Genomic DNA, 16860 nt, shown 5'->3' with positions numbered 1-16860 from the left:
CCGTTACAGTTAGTTATTCAACAGTTTTATAAGACGGAACAATTACCAACGAGCTAGAGGGTCTCAATTAGCTAAGCGTTGAAGACTAGTCAGTGTAGTACTAGTAGTGACTCGGCCTCCACGACCCTGAGTGACTGAAATTAAAATATTGCGACTGTGAATATTTAAGGTGAGTATTTTAAATTACCTAAAATATAAAGAGATATCATGCGACATTATTAACTCGGTGAAACTGGCATACGATAAATGATACAATATCCAGACTTTCCAACAAACAAACAAGCATGTTGTAAGTAAGGTCGGGTTATCATGGTCAAAGCATCGATTTGATAACGTGACACCGTGCATGTAGATCGCAGTTTATGAGTAACGTGTTCATTTCAGTCATGTCCATCACTATCTACCAGAGCTGGTGTTATTCTTCAAGGGTTTCATTGCACGTAGTGTGTACACCAAGCATGAAATTAATGCATCTATATCTATCCAGTCACGATCAACAAGAACAACAACATAGTACATGTACACACGTGATTGTATACTTCAGTGCAGTCACAGGCATAGAAGAATTAGAAGCCTGTTTTATCATAGGGAGATAGATCCAAACATGGAAGTACAATGTATGATCCAAAATACAGTATTGTAGATTGTGTACAGTACAGTGCAGTGCAGTGCAATGTAGTGTCATGTAGTAGAGTACAATACAGCACATCACAGTTTAGTATAATATTGTACTGTATTGTGAAGTCTTGAGAGGTAAAGGATAGTATAGTTGGATGGTTTCATCATAGACCACTTAAGTGTCTAAAGGTTAATGTATACAATGTAATACGTTGTATTTAGTATAGTGCAGTGCAGTGTAGTGCAGTGTTTCCAGTGATGCACTGCACAGCACAACATAACACAACACAACACAGCACAACACAGCACAGCACAGCACAGTACAAAGTACAGTACAGTACAGTACAAAGACATCATGACAGTTGCCATTTGCCAGATCCCAACGAATTTGTAAGTTACTATATAGTAGTATACATGTAGGATTTTTATTTGAGACAAAACTAAATATAAAAAAATACATACTTCAAGTTCATGACCAATATAGAAATACAACAAAACAAACACTAAATATAATAATAGTATATCCCATAATGTAACAATTTTGCTGAAATGGACAGATAGCAAACAGCAAAGTTCTTGAACAAAGTAATATATATGGCATAAGTTAGGTAACAGTTAAGCTGTGTTAAATAAATCAATGGATAGGTAAAATACAATTTGTACAGAAACATTCAATATTTCAAAATGATTCAATCAATTATTTATTGTGTCACAATCTATGACATCTGTTACAGGAGGAGGATGTTTCCTCGGATTTTTACTTGTGGTAGCCATCTTGGCCAGAGTACATCTGTTATACGACAATTTAGCTGCCAAAGCGCCCTCAGACAAGTCAGGAACTTTCAGACACACAGCAAAGTGGTAAGTTTATTGTACTTTTCATAGTCTTGTAATTTTTTTGTCTCAAGTATTTATGCATAATTTCTATCTGCCAGCTTTTTATAGTAACCTCCTGTCACCACCACCTACAGGCACAGCACCTACCATCTGAAGGGATGGGATGAGGGAGCTACACTATGGGTTTTGTCCATCCATGTGTGAAGGCAATGTTTCATATTGGTGCCTGAAAATTCTCATGAAACCATTTCTCACACAAAATTTGAAATTGGTGGAGATGCATGTATGTGCACACCGGGAATAAGTTAAAATTTGAATTATACTACAATCAAATTATCAATTTCACCATCACAAATTTCTGTAACCAAGTATGAAAATGGCTGGCATTTTGTTCAGTGAATTTGCATCTTAGTGATTTGTTTTTATGTTACACATTTCCTTGATTATTGACTGTTCACAGCCATTATGTACAGGAAGTACAGGAAGACTATCCAGTGCATGTAGATGGGCTCCATTGATAAGGTTAGGTTCAGCAAGTCTTAGGGTAAGTAGTGGTTTTTACATGTAAATAATGAAAGTTCTTTTTTATATTGTATCTCCCATTTATGGTGTGTTCTCTGTACTAGATATGTACCATAGAGGAGACATGTGGTCAGTAAAATTTAATCAAGCCTGCTCCTAGACCAAATTGTAAAGAGGTTAATGTCTGTAAATCATATGACTGATACCTGTATTTTATGTTATGTTATGTAGTGTTATGTTATATTATGTTATGTTATGTTATATGTTATGTTATGCTATGTTATGTTATGTTATGTTATGTTATGTTATATTATGTTATGCTATATTATGCTATGTGTATTTGTATCTGTACAAGTAACTATAAAAAGAGTGCAATGGTTGTAGATGATAGTACCAAAAATTAGTCAAATCAATAGATGTTTCGAATAAAATTCTTTGAGGTGGAGGTAAGATAATTGCAAGCACACTGCTAATTAATTAATTAATTAATTAGATTTATTAATGAATAAATTAATTATGTAAATAGAAAGCCTTTTACTTTCATCTCCTACCACGTACACATATTTTAATTTGATATTACAGACCAACACATTATGTCAACGTCGTTTAATGAGTACAACGTCTGAAGCATCTGTCAACAAATTAGTTGCTGGTATCCCAAATATTGGAAGGAAAGTTGTTGGTAGTTGGTTAATTCTTTGCTCTGGTATGGTAGTTGGTGCGGTAGTATTAGGAGGCATCACAAGGTAAGACGTGTGTTAATGTACATATTGTGAACATTTTGCTGTGAATCTATCATTGATACACCTGCGTGCCATTTTTGCTACCAACCCATCCAGTGATCCATTCAATCCTAGCAGGCAGAAATAGTCAAATCTCAGAATATAGTGGTACAAATAGATTTCCAATCAGAATTGTACTTACTTCTCATTACTAAGAAAATGACAGACAGTGTAAGTGTTTGTGAAAAGTTAGAATATATTTATGTCTTACAAATTTTATATCAGAAATAATTTAGTACAAAAATGGTTTGAATCTTTGACTGGTTTCATGCCTCAGCTGGCTTTTTCAAAAAGTTTGAGTGGAATAACAACTTTACATCACTCACAATTACTAGATGAGTCGAATTAGACACTACTGTATTTACATTTTTCTTGTAGATAAAGTATACTGCTAATAGTAATTCATATTGTTCACTTTTACAGGTTAACAGAATCAGGTTTGTCAATGACAGACTGGCATTTAATCAAAGGAATGAAACCACCAAGGAATGCTGAAGAATGGAAAAAAGAATTTGAACGATATCAGCAATATCCAGAATATAAATAGTATGTCTAATTATTCTGAATGTTAACATATATAGTGTCTTTGAAAAAAACTTAAAGTGATGCTGTTATTTTGTTCAAGAAAACTAAAACACATTCTCAGTGAAACATTTTTTTTTAAAAATCATGGTCTCTGTACCCATTTTTTAAGTAGAAGTGGAAATAATATCAATATTTTAAGTCATTTTAGAATCCAATATGGGCCACCAGTGACTGTAACAGAATCCAATATGGCCACTGATGATTGTGTTATGTAACTTATTGGAAATTAAAGATTGTTGATTTCCTTGAAAAGTGGGCAATGAACACAAATTTTTAAAATAATATTGCAAAGGGATTAGGAACAAGATGTCAATTGTATAAAGTTTTTGCATCATGGAAGAAAAACCACAATCACAACAGTCTCTACTTCTAGACAAAAATTGAAATGAGAATATATATTGTATGAAGTCATCGTTTTATTTTATTAGTTTACATCATGAGATGACATTAGAAGAATTCAAGTGGATATTTTACATGGAGTATACACATCGTATGTGGGGAAGGGCCATTGGACTTGTCTTTGCACTGCCTGCTGTGTATTTCTGGAGGAAAGGATGGTTCAGTAAAGCTATGAAGCCTAGAGTTCTTATCTATGGATCTTTCATACTCTTCCAGGTAAGACATAACATTTATAAATGTCATGTTGTTTTTGTGTCGTTCCGCACATGATGACCCTAACCTACAGATACGACAATCAGTATTGGTGTTTATATGACATTGTCAACAGTACAGATGCAAATAAAATGGTTGTTCTTGTTTTTTGCACAATGAAAATTTAATACCACGAGGCTCAACACAGCATAGTTCTGTTATATAGTTTACAGCTATTTATGAAAAGTGTAATGCACATTTTAAAATGAGGTCATACATTTTGCATCCATTTAAGACAGTTGTTTAGAAAATAGCACTGCATGAGGACTGAAACTTTACCTGTGAGTGCTAAACATGTTACAGTACACAGTCAACAAGGTGCGCCTAATTACATTTAATTGTTGGTTCTATGAAAGACAAAATGGTCTGATGAGGGTTCCTCTAGTTCTGTGTCTTTTAACATCACACTGGTAAATCACAGACGGACTCTCAGGAAACTTTGACAAGTGGATGTAGTAATTGCATCTCCATGTAAAGTGCTAGTGACTGTGAGCATATGTGGTCACATGTTTGATGTTAGTGCATGAGGCAATACTTTATAACTTTCATTATGTCTGCACCATGTAGTACTTTGTGACTAGTTTACCAGTATATGAATGTTTAATAGTCTTGTTAGAAAAAGAATTATTTGTGTGTGATAATGTTATTAATTTACCAGGGTCTATTGGGATGGTATATGGTGAAGAGTGGTTTAGAAGAGCCAGTAAAGGAACATGACATACCCCGTGTATCACAGTATAGACTTGCTTCACATCTTGGATCAGCCCTAGCATTGTATACATTGATGTTATGGACTGGTTTAGGACACCTACTACCACAGCCTAAAAATCCGGTAAATATTGACGTACAATATCCTCTCTAATAAATAACAATGAAAATTTTTATAACACTTTCACACATTGTACTCGAAGCACTTACGATGGGTAACACTGAAGTAAAGCACTTTCTCTATGTGCTACGCTCATTTATAGTATTCATATCAAGTGTAAAAATATACTGTTTCAATTGGTTTATTTACAATCCTAGCATGTGGCCTTTCTAATGTGGTCAATTAGTAAGTGAAACAGTGTACTTTTACACTTGATATGGATGCTATAAACGATGGTGATGGTGGTACATATAGAAAACGCTTTACTTTGGTGATATGGGTTGTAGAATGTGTGCCCCTGGGATGGACTGGACTAATGATACAATGGCATGTAATACTCTGCTAACTTTATTGCAGTGTCTGTCAGCAATTACCATTAGATCCTTCCTAGGACAATCTTTATCCTACTTGGTTCCCAGTTATACAGTTTATTTGACTGGGGCACAATCATGGTCAAATCTTGTCTAAGTATTTTAGCCATTCAGAAACACAAATGATGGTGATGAGTCTCACACCAACACCTTGCAGATTGCTGAGCTGGCCACTCTAACCATTGAACCATCATGACTCCGTAAAATACATATAATGACAGAGAAAAAGTGTCTGCAACTTGACAGGGTGATGTTATTAATTTCCTGCTTCACTTCCTTATATTCATGATATTGTATCAAGTAGATGTAAGAAGCTATGTGTGGCCATGTGATTAGCTTAGTGCTCTCAAGACTGTTTTGTACCAATGCACAACTAGATGAGCATTCTATCACTTTAAAAACTATAATAATAAAAAAACATTGTGTAGATGCAATATTCTGTGAAATTCTTCCGTAAGGTGATAGACTAGTAGTCGGGAAATTACGTGTTTAGAAATGTTTGGTTGTTGTCCTTGTTCAAGTTTGTAAACACCTTCATTGATAGATTTCAATTTTTTTTGATTGACAGGTGGCAGCCAGTCGTTATCTTCCGTTACTGAGAAAGTCTGCACATTTCACACTAGCAATGGTTTTTCTAACTGCACTTTCTGGTAAGTGTTGAAAGGTCGGGAAATATCTCACTTCATTCATGTCAACTCAATCTCAAATGTTGACCAAATCTGTGAGGGCAAAACAAACAGCAGTCAGCCAATTAATGCAAAGCAAAGGAGTGAGTGATAGGGTACCCAGCAATGAATAGTTATTGTCTGGTCGTTAGGGTTCTAGTTACCATGTATTCCCTCCCCCAACCTTTAGGCTATTTCATAAAACTAGTTCTCACTGTATCATGGAAAATAGATTTCTACAAGCCAGTCATATGAGTATAGTGGTAATACAACATATTTTGATGTGAAGAAATCATTTTCTTGTGTAATACCTTTCAGGTGCCTTCGTAGCTGGTCTTGATGCAGGACTGGTTTACAACACGTATCCAAAGATGGCTGACAGATGGATCCCAGATGATATTCTGGCTATTGCACCGACATGGAGAAATTTTTTCGAAAATGCAACAACTGTACAGTTTGACCACAGATTGCTGGTAAGTATTACATGAGCAAGTCCTTATTATAGAACTTCCACCAAAACTGGAGAAAAACTCATTTGAAAAATGTCGTAACTACTGGGGGTATAAAGTTTAACCATAGAGTGGTTGCATGGTATTATGTATTATGTAGTAAACTAATTCATGTCAAATTATCCTTACCAGGGCACTTCAACAGCCTGTATCGTCGCTGCTTTGTGGTATTTTTCAAGACGTGTTCCACTACACTCTAGAGCAAGACTGGCTTCCAACTTAATGGTTGGCATGGTTTCTCTACAGGTAATGTATAGCACATACTCTCAATTTCTAAAGTCTAAATTTTCAGTTACAAAACAACAAAAATAGTGTTTTACAGAGAAAAAAAGTATACCCAGAATGAAAATGCGATAAAATACTTTCCTTCTGCATGATTTACCACAATTGCTTTACTTCCTAAACATTGTATATTTTGTCACCAAAAGATTAAGCTGTGCTTCCAGTTTTACAACTAGTAGCACTGAAGTAAAGCACTTTCTCTAGGTGCTACATTTATGTATATTGCATTTCTAGGCCATCGGCCCAGATGCAAAGTTTACAAAAAGTGAAAATTCATTTCTGTCGTACAGATAGCAAAAGTGAGAGAACAATATATTACATAGCATTTGCTTTGGAAGTTCTCATCTCTATAGCTTTGTATACATATTTACACAAATTGAGCAAAATATCTGAATTAAAAAGAATAAACTTGTCAGTAACACTGAAGTAAAGCACTTTCACTATGTGCTATGCTAGTTTATAGCATTCATATCACATGTAAAAGTGTACTGTTTCAATTGGTTTATTTACAAGCCTAGCATGGCCTTTCTAATGTGGTCAATTAGCAAATGAAACAGTATACATTTGCACTTGATATGCTATCAACGATTGTGGTACATACAAGAAACTCTTTACTTTGGTGTTATGGGTTGTAATCATCCACCACTGATTAAATGATGTTCTGATTGATCATCAGGCATCTATAAATGATAATGAGAATGTATCATCCATAAAAGTATAAACTTGTGATGCAGTTTGAATAGGACATATATTAGTGCTAAATTGTTGCCATAGAGGGCAGGCCGGGCTGTGGCTGGGATTCAAGTTTCCTTGACCATTACAACTGTAGTTGGAGGATTTCATATATATTCATGATTTGTTGTAATTTCACAGCCCGGTCAGAGTGAAAAGGTTACAATTAGTGTGTAAATTTTTGTCGCAAAGACTATTAGAGTTGTAGTCAACAATCTTTTCATTAACAGTTTCAAGTTTGTGTTTGGTAAATAATACAAATAAATCAAAAAATGTATTTGATACAATTCGGTGTTATTCACCATTATTTTTCTTCATTCAACTAAGGGGGGTTTGTCACTATGAGACGAGGTCATGAGTATTTTCTGACTGAATGAAGAAAAGTATTGGAATATGTCAAAGAAAACTTGGGAAAAGTAATGGCAATTTTGAATGATTGAATCATATTTCTAACACAGCCAAACCAATGACATAGACTCACATTGTCATGGTGTAGAACGACCAGAGTATAAATTGCATATTTTTTGGCATATGCATGGTATAATCCCTTGTATTGTTTCATTTATTTCTACAGGTAACCCTGGGTATCTGCACTTTACTGTATTACGTTCCAACCAAGCTAGCAGCCTGTCATCAGTCAGGGTCCGTAGCCCTGTTAACATTCACAGTGTGGTTTCTCAACGAACTTAAGAAAATGCCCAAGTGAATATTTCTATGACAAAAACAGTTATATGAGACACTGGATTGCATGATGACAGCTTAGAAGTTGGGTATTCAGTAAAGAAGAAAAGAATGCTACAGAATGCTACTACAAAACATATCACTATAGGGCTTATTTTGGAATGGTTTCGTCTTCTCCACACCTTAAAGCAACACACATCAGACTTGTCTAGTTTTTGGCTCAGCTGCCACAAAATCCTTACATCAAACGACCTGATTTCTTCTTTATTTGTTTGAAATTATTTCAAGATTTTGACTTGTACTTAGAATTTGTGTTTTTTAGAAATTGAAAAATGTTATTTATAGGTTTTGGTTCTAACAAAGCAGACAGCAAACTAAGAATTATTATGACAAACTGAAAACTTGGAACGGACAAGTTCAAAGTTAGAGATAAATCCACATGGTTACTTAGTCTCGCTTGCAAGACTAGTGACAATATGTCTTCCTAATAATAAGCCAAAGTGGTGATGTCATTCCCTGATGGCTTTGGTGCTTGGACCATACTTCATTCACCCACTGTCTATGATTCACCTTAAATTAGGAAGATGCTCTGTGATAACATTTGGCAAGCAAGACTGTGGATATTTACTTTTCTAAGTACTGGTTTTGGAAAGGAACAGTTGAGTTTAGTTTTGACCAGTCCTCTGATTAGTGATAGTAGACATGTTTTGGAGATAAATATACAGTTTGACTTTTATTTTGAAATATACTGGAAGTGAGTTTGCTGAGCTTGTGGATTCTTATGTTAAAACCAAGCTATCCTCCTGGGCAGTTTACACTAGTTGGCTTTATAGTTCAGACTCTTATGTAAAATCCTAATGTTGCCAACAGATTTGATAGTTCTGGCTATGTTAATATTTGGTGGACTTGGAAAATATTTGTTTTGAAAACCCATAATTGCATCTAGAATCAAAAAGAAAAGTTTGATATGGCATTTTCAACACATGGCTTGTGGCACAACTATCATAGCATGATCTTTCATGATGTGTATGCATCCCCGATGAAATGCAAAGAATTGTTTCTTTCTGTAAGATATTTATGTTTTGGAATCAAATAAAGGAAGTGCTAAAAGTTTATACAAAACTCTCGTCCAACGTTGAGGTATTTATTTCATATTCTTATTATCATCAGAGTCTAGTGTGATTCTAGAGGTGTGTGATAAATATGTAGTAATGCTAAATCTCCTTGCAAAGATTCAAACCTAGCGCTAATAACTTTAACTGACTAAATTTCTCAGTTTTATATTTGAAACATTTCCTACATTTATTATATACAGCTGATTGAATGAATATTTTGTGTTATTATTATTAATCAATCTTTATTGTGTAACATCATGCTTTAGCAAGCATGGTAAAGCATACAAAAATAAGTAAATAAAATACAATCATTTAGCCAACTGCAATAATGAAATAGTGACGATTGGTAGTTTTCCATGGTTTCCTCCTTTTGGAATTTCTGACAACATTGTACATGAATGCTTTCAAACTTCATTCTTTCTTGTTATCACATTTGTGTCTATTCATTGACTATGTGATGTTATCAGTATCCCAATGTATGAAAATAAAGGTGAATAATCGAACTAATCACAATCATCCTGACCCTAAACGAAGGAAATCGGTAAGTGTGCTTGCCTGCCTGCCTGCCTGCCCCGGCTGCCTGCCTGTCTGTCTGCCTGCCTGCCTGCCCCGGTTGCCTGCCTGCCTGCCCCGGCTGCCTGCCTGCCTGTCTGTCTGCCTGCCTGCCTACCTGCCTGCCAGCCTGTCTGTCTGTCTGTCTGTCTGTCTTCCTTTATCTAACTTAACACCTTCGGAGCCATATCCATATCTAATTTGTCTTTACCTTGGCTGTGACTCTATCTGATACCCGTAATTTTCTGTTTCATATTATTAATAAAAATGACAAATGTTATGATACAGATACAGACCTAGGCGACCGGGATGGGTTGATGAATGTCAGTTGTGTCTTTTGCCTGATGTTTTCTTTCATGTTTTAATGTATTATAATTAATAAGAGAACACATTTTTGAAAATAATTTTGTTTTAGACCTACTGCTCGAAAAAAAAACAATCAACCAATTGACCGACCAACCCACCAGTCAGTCAGTCAGTCAGTCAGTCAGTAAGTCAATGAATCAATCAATATTTCTAAAAAAAATTAATACAAAAATTTTAAAAAATTACATACTTTCGTTATAAACTTAACCAAGATTTCTTACAACTCGCAACACTTTAATTAATGCATTTGTAATGATAGGTCAACTGTAGAGGGTAGTATACATCGCCAAAAGTCGATTTCTTCACAAAGGTCAAAAAAGGCGAAATTGGGGCCATTTGGACTGCAAAAACGCATTATTGCGTAATAGTTGAAAAATGCGACTTTTTTGTATGTAACCGATAATAACGTGTCCACGGCCAAACCAAATCATCTCATTTACGTTTCATAATATCAAACACGTCTTTTAGAGTGGTTTTTGAAAAATTAAAATAAATATTTCTGAAAAAATTAAAACAAAAATTATGAAAAATGTCATACTTTCGTTATAAACTTAACCAAGATTTCTTACAACTCGCAACACTTTAATTAATGCATTTGTAATGATAGGTCAACTGTAGAGGGTAGTATTCATCGCCAAAAGTCGATTTCTTCACAAAGGTCAAAAAAGGCGAAATTGGGACCGTTTGGACTGCAAAAACGCATTATTGCGTAATAGTTGAAAAATGCGACTTTTTTGTATGTAACCGATAATAACGTGTCCACGGCCAAACCAAATCATCTCATTTACGTTTCATAATATCAAACACGTCTTTTAGAGTGGTTTTTGAAAAATTAAAATAAATATTTCTGAAAAAATTAAAACAAAAATTATGAAAAATGTCATACTTTCGTTATAAACTTAACCAAGATTTCTTACAACTCGCAACACTTTAATTAATGCATTTGTAATGATAGGTCAACTGTAGAGGGTAGTATTCATCGCCAAAAGTCGATTTCTTCACGAAGGTCAAAAAAGGCGAAATTGGGACCGTTTGGACTGCAAAAACGCATTATTGCGTAATAGTTGAAAAATGCGACTTTTTTGTATGTAACCGATAATAACGTGTCCACGGCCAAACCAAATCATCTCATTTACGTTTCATAATATCAAACACGTCTTTTAGAGTGGTTTTTGAAAAATTAAAATAAATATTTCTGAAAAAATTAAAACAAAAATTATGAAAAATGTCATACTTTCGTTATAAACTTAACCAAGATTTCTTACAACTCGCAACACTTTAATTAATGCATTTGTAATGATAGGTCAACTGTAGAGGGTAGTATTCATCGCCAAAAGTCGATTTCTTCACGAAGGTCAAAAAAGGCGAAATTGGGACCGTTTGGACTGCAAAAACGCATTATTGCGTAATAGTTGAAAAATGCGACTTTTTTGTATGTAACCGATAATAACGTGTCCACGGCCAAACCAAATCATCTCATTTACGTTTCATAATATCAAACACGTCTTTTAGAGTGGTTTTTGAAAAATTAAAATAAATATTTCTGAAAAAATTAAAACAAAAATTATGAAAAATGTCATACTTTCGTTATAAACTTAACCAAGATTTCTTACAACTCGCAACACTTTAATTAATGCATTTGTAATGATAGGTCAACTGTAAAGGGTAGTATTCATCGCCAAAAGTCGATTTCTTCACAAAGGTCAAAAAAGGCGAAATTGGGGCCGTTTGGACTGCAAAAACGCATTATTGCGTAATAGTTGAAAAATGCGACTTTTTTGTATGTAACCGATAATAACGTGTCCACGGCCAAACCAAATCATCTCATTTACGTTTCATAATATCAAACACGTCTTTTAGAGTGGTTTTTGAAAAATTAAAATAAATATTTCTGAAAAAATTAAAACAAAAATTATGAAAAATGTCATACTTTCGTTATAAACTTAACCAAGATTTCTTACAACTCGCAACACTTTAATTAATGCATTTGTAATGATAGGTCAACTGTAGAGGGTAGTATTCATCGCCAAAAGTCGATTTCTTCACAAAGGTCAAAAAAGGCGAAATTGGGACCGTTTGGACTGCAAAAACGCATTATTGCGTAATAGTTGAAAAATGCGACTTTTTTGTATGTAACCGATAATAACGTGTCCACGGCCAAACCAAATCATCTCATTTACGTTTCATAATATCAAACACGTCTTTTAGAGTGGTTTTTGAAAAATTAAAATAAATATTTCTGAAAAAATTAAAACAAAAATTATGAAAAATGTCATACTTTCGTTATAAACTTAACCAAGATTTCTTACAACTCGCAACACTTTAATTAATGCATTTGTAATGATAGGTCAACTGTAGAGGGTAGTATTCATCGCCAAAAGTCGATTTCTTCACAAAGGTCAAAAAAGGCGAAATTGGGACCGTTTGGACTGCAAAAACGCATTATTGCGCAATAGTTGAAAAATGCGACTTTTTTGTATGTAACCGATAATAACGTGTCCACGGCCAAACCAAATCATCTCATTTACGTTTCATAATATCAAACACGTCTTTTAGAGTGGTTTTTGAAAAATTAAAATAAATATCGCTGAAAAAATTAAAACAAAAATTATGAAAAATGTCATACTTTCGTTATAAACTTAACCAAGATTTCTTACAACTCGCAACACTTTAATTAATGCATTTGTAATGATAGGTCAACTGTAGAGGGTAGTATTCATCGCCAAAAGTCGATTTCTTCACAAAGGTCAAAAAAGGCGAAATTGGGACCGTTTGGACTGCAAAAACGCATTATTGCGTAATAGTTGAAAAATGCGACTTTTTTGTATGTAACCGATAATAACGTGTCCACGGCCAAACCAAATCATCTCATTTACGTTTCATAATATCAAACACGTCTTTTAGAGTGGTTTTTGAAAAATTAAAATAAATATTTCTGAAAAAATTAAAACAAAAATTATGAAAAATGTCATACTTTCGTTATAAACTTAACCAAGATTTCTTACAACTCGCAACACTTTAATTAATGCATTTGTAATGATAGGTCAACTGTAGAGGGTAGTATTCATCGCCAAAAGTCGATTTCTTCACAGAGGTCAAAAAAGGCGAAATTGGGACCGTTTGGACTGCAAAAACGCATTATTGCGTAATAGTTGAAAAATGCGACTTTTTTGTATGTAACCGATAATAACGTGTCCACGGCCAAACCAAATCATCTCATTTACGTTTCATAATATCAAACACGTCTTTTAGAGTGGTTTTTGAAAAATTAAAATAAATATTTCTGAAAAAATTAAAACAAAAATTATGAAAAATGTCATACTTTCGTTATAAACTTAACCAAGATTTCTTACAACTCGCAACACTTTAATTAATGCATTTGTAATGATAGGTCAACTGTAGAGGGTAGTATTCATCGCCAAAAGTCGATTTCTTCACAAAGGTCAAAAAAGGCGAAATTGGGACCGTTTGGACTGCAAAAACGCATTATTGCGTAATAGTTGAAGAATGCGACTTTTTTGTATGTAACCGATAATAACGTGTCCACGGCCAAACCAAATCATCTCATTTACGTTTCATAATATCAAACACGTCTTTTAGAGTGGTTTTTGAAAAATTAAAATAAATATTTCTGAAAAAATTAAAACAAAAATTATGAAAAATGTCATACTTTCGTTATAAACTTAACCAAGATTTCTTACAACTCGCAACACTTTAATTAATGCATTTGTAATGATAGGTCAACTGTAAAGGGTAGTATTCATCGCCAAAAGTCGATTTCTTCACAAAGGTCAAAAAAGGCGAAATTGGGGCCGTTTGGACTGCAAAAACGCATTATTGCGTAATAGTTGAAAAATGCGACTTTTTTGTATGTAACCGATAATAACGTGTCCACGGCCAAACCAAATCATCTCATTTACGTTTCATAATATCAAACACGTCTTTTAGAGTGGTTTTTGAAAAATTAAAATAAATATTTCTGAAAAAATTAAAACAAAAATTATGAAAAATGTCATACTTTCGTTATAAACTTAACCAAGATTTCTTACAACTCGCAACACTTTAATTAATGCATTTGTAATGATAGGTCAACTGTAGAGGGTAGTATTCATCGCCAAAAGTCGATTTCTTCACAAAGGTCAAAAAAGGCGAAATTGGGACCGTTTGGACTGCAAAAACGCATTATTGCGTAATAGTTGAAAAATGCGACTTTTTTGTATGTAACCGATAATAACGTGTCCACGGCCAAACCAAATCATCTCATTTACGTTTCATAATATCAAACACGTCTTTTAGAGTGGTTTTTGAAAAATTAAAATAAATATTTCTGAAAAAATTAAAACAAAAATTATGAAAAATGTCATACTTTCGTTATAAACTTAACCAAGATTTCTTACAACTCGCAACACTTTAATTAATGCATTTGTAATGATAGGTCAACTGTAGAGGGTAGTATTCATCGCCAAAAGTCGATTTCTTCACAAAGGTCAAAAAAGGCGAAATTGGGACCGTTTGGACTGCAAAAACGCATTATTGCGTAATAGTTGAAAAATGCGACTTTTTTGTATGTAACCGATAATAACGTGTCCACGGCCAAACCAAATCATCTCATTTACGTTTCATAATATCAAACACGTCTTTTAGAGTGGTTTTTGAAAAATTAAAATAAATATTTCTGAAAAAATTAAAACAAAAATTATGAAAAAGGTCATACTTTCGTTATAAACTTAACCAAGATTTCTTACAACTCGCAACACTTTAATTAATGCATTTGTAATGATAGGTCAACTGTAGAGGGTAGTATTCATCGCCAAAAGTCGATTTCTTCACAAAGGTCAAAAAAGGCGAAATTGGGACCGTTTGGACTGCAAAAACGCATTATTGCGTAATAGTTGAAAAATGCGACTTTTTTGTATGTAACCGATAATAACGTGTCCACGGCCAAACCAAATCATCTCATTTACGTTTCATAATATCAAACACGTCTTTTAGAGTGGTTTTTGAAAAATTAAAATAAATATTTCTGAAAAAATTAAAACAAAAATTATGAAAAATGTCATACTTTCGTTATAAACTTAACCAAGATTTCTTACAACTCGCAACACTTTAATTAATGCATTTGTAATGATAGGTCAACTGTAGAGGGTAGTATACATCGCCAAAAGTCGATTTCTTCACAAAGGTCAAAAAAGGCGAAATTGGGGCCATTTGGACAGCAAAAAAGCATTATTGCGTAATAGTTGAAAAATGCGACTTTTTTGTATGTAACCGATAATAACGTGTCCACGGCCAAACCAAATCACCTCATTTACGTTTCATAATATCAAACACGTCTTTTAGAGTGGTTTTTGAAAAATTAAAATAAATATTTCTGAAAAAATTAAAACAAAAATTATGAAAAATGTCATACTTTCGTTATAAACTTAACCAAGATTTCTTACAACTCGCAACACTTTAATTAATGCATTTGTAATGATAGGTCAACTGTAGAGGGTAGTATTCATCGCCAAAAGTCGATTTCTTCACAAAGGTCAAAAAAGGCGAAATTGGGACCGTTTGGACTGCAAAAACGCATTATTGCGTAATAGTTGAAAAATGCGACTTTTTTGTATGTAACCGATAATAACGTGTCCACGGCCAAACCAAATCACCTCATTTACGTTTCATAATATCAAACACGTCTTTTAGAGTGGTTTTTGAAAAATTAAAATAAATATTTCTGAAAAAATTAAAACAAAAATTATGAAAAATGTCATACTTTCGTTATAAACTTAACCAAGATTTCTTACAACTCGCAACACTTTAATTAATGCATTTGTAATGATAGGTCAACTGTAGAGGGTAGTATTCATCGCCAAAAGTCGATTTCTTCACAAAGGTCAAAAAAGGCGAAATTGGGACCGTTTGGACTGCAAAAACGCATTATTGCGTAATAGTTGAAAAATGCGACTTTTTTGTATGTAACCGATAATAACGTGTCCACGGCAAAACCAAATCATCTCATTTACGTTTCATAATATCAAACACGTCTTTTAGAGTGGTTTTTGAAAAATTAAAATAAATATTTCTGAAAAAATTAAAACAAAAATTATGAAAAATGTCATACTTTCGTTATAAACTTAACCAAGATTTCTTACAACTCGCAACACTTTAATTAATGCATTTGTAATGATAGGTCAACTGTAGAGGGTAGTATTCATCGCCAAAAGTCGATTTCTTCACAAAGGTCAAAAAAGGCGAAATTGGGGCCGTTTGGACTGCAAAAACGCATTATTGCGTAATAGTTGAAAAATGCGACTTTTTTGTATGTAACCGATAATAACGTGTCCACGGCCAAACCAAATCACCTCATTTACGTTTCATAATATCAAACACGTCTTTTAGAGTGGTTTTTGAAAAATTAAAATAAATATTTCTGAAAAAATTAAAACAAAAATTATGAAAAATGTCATACTTTCGTTATAAACTTAACCAAGATTTCTTACAACTCGCAACACTTTAATTAATGCATTTGTAATGATAGGTCAACTGTAGAGGGTAGTATTCATCGCCAAAAGTCGATTTCTTCACAAAGGTCAAAAAAGGCGAAATTGGGGCCGTTTGGACTGCAAAAACGCATTATTGCGTAATAGTTGAAAAATGCGACTTTTTTGTATGTAACCGATAATAACGTGTCCACGGCCAAACCAAATCACCTCATTTACGTTTCATAATATCAAACACG

The 16860-nt window shown here is 33.7% G+C and overlaps 1 protein-coding gene across 1 annotated transcript; it reads left to right on the top strand.

Annotated features, from left to right (window-relative positions):
- Positions 1-35: 35 nt before the first annotated feature.
- On the top strand, positions 36-9195 carry LOC144446522 (heme A synthase COX15-like). Its single transcript, XM_078136302.1, has 11 exons — positions 36-169; positions 1353-1479; positions 1916-1999; positions 2560-2723; positions 3183-3305; positions 3773-3959; positions 4654-4827; positions 5803-5884; positions 6218-6372; positions 6541-6654; positions 7997-9195. Exons 2-11 carry the CDS (start codon positions 1360-1362, stop codon positions 8126-8128), a joined length of 1335 nt encoding a protein of 444 aa, XP_077992428.1. The 5' UTR covers positions 36-169; positions 1353-1359; the 3' UTR covers positions 8129-9195.
- Positions 9196-16860: the final 7665 nt, after the last annotated feature.

The sequence above is a fragment of the Glandiceps talaboti genome, chromosome 15 (assembly GCF_964340395.1).
Source record: "Glandiceps talaboti chromosome 15, keGlaTala1.1, whole genome shotgun sequence".
Lineage (NCBI taxonomy): Eukaryota > Metazoa > Hemichordata > Enteropneusta > Spengelidae > Glandiceps > Glandiceps talaboti.
This window is presented reverse-complemented; position numbering and strand designations above follow the sequence as displayed.

Bases quoted from the DNA above. Each gene is read 5' to 3' on its own strand.
- LOC144446522 (XM_078136302.1), top strand. From the start codon at position 1,360: ATGTTTCCTCGGATTTTTACTTGTGGTAGCCATCTTGGCCAGAGTACA. The intron at 2,724-3,182 runs GTAAGACGTGTG...TCACTTTTACAG, and splicing joins GTATTAGGAGGCATCACAAG to GTTAACAGAATCAGGTTTGT. The intron at 6,373-6,540 runs GTAAGTATTACA...TATCCTTACCAG, and splicing joins AGTTTGACCACAGATTGCTG to GGCACTTCAACAGCCTGTAT.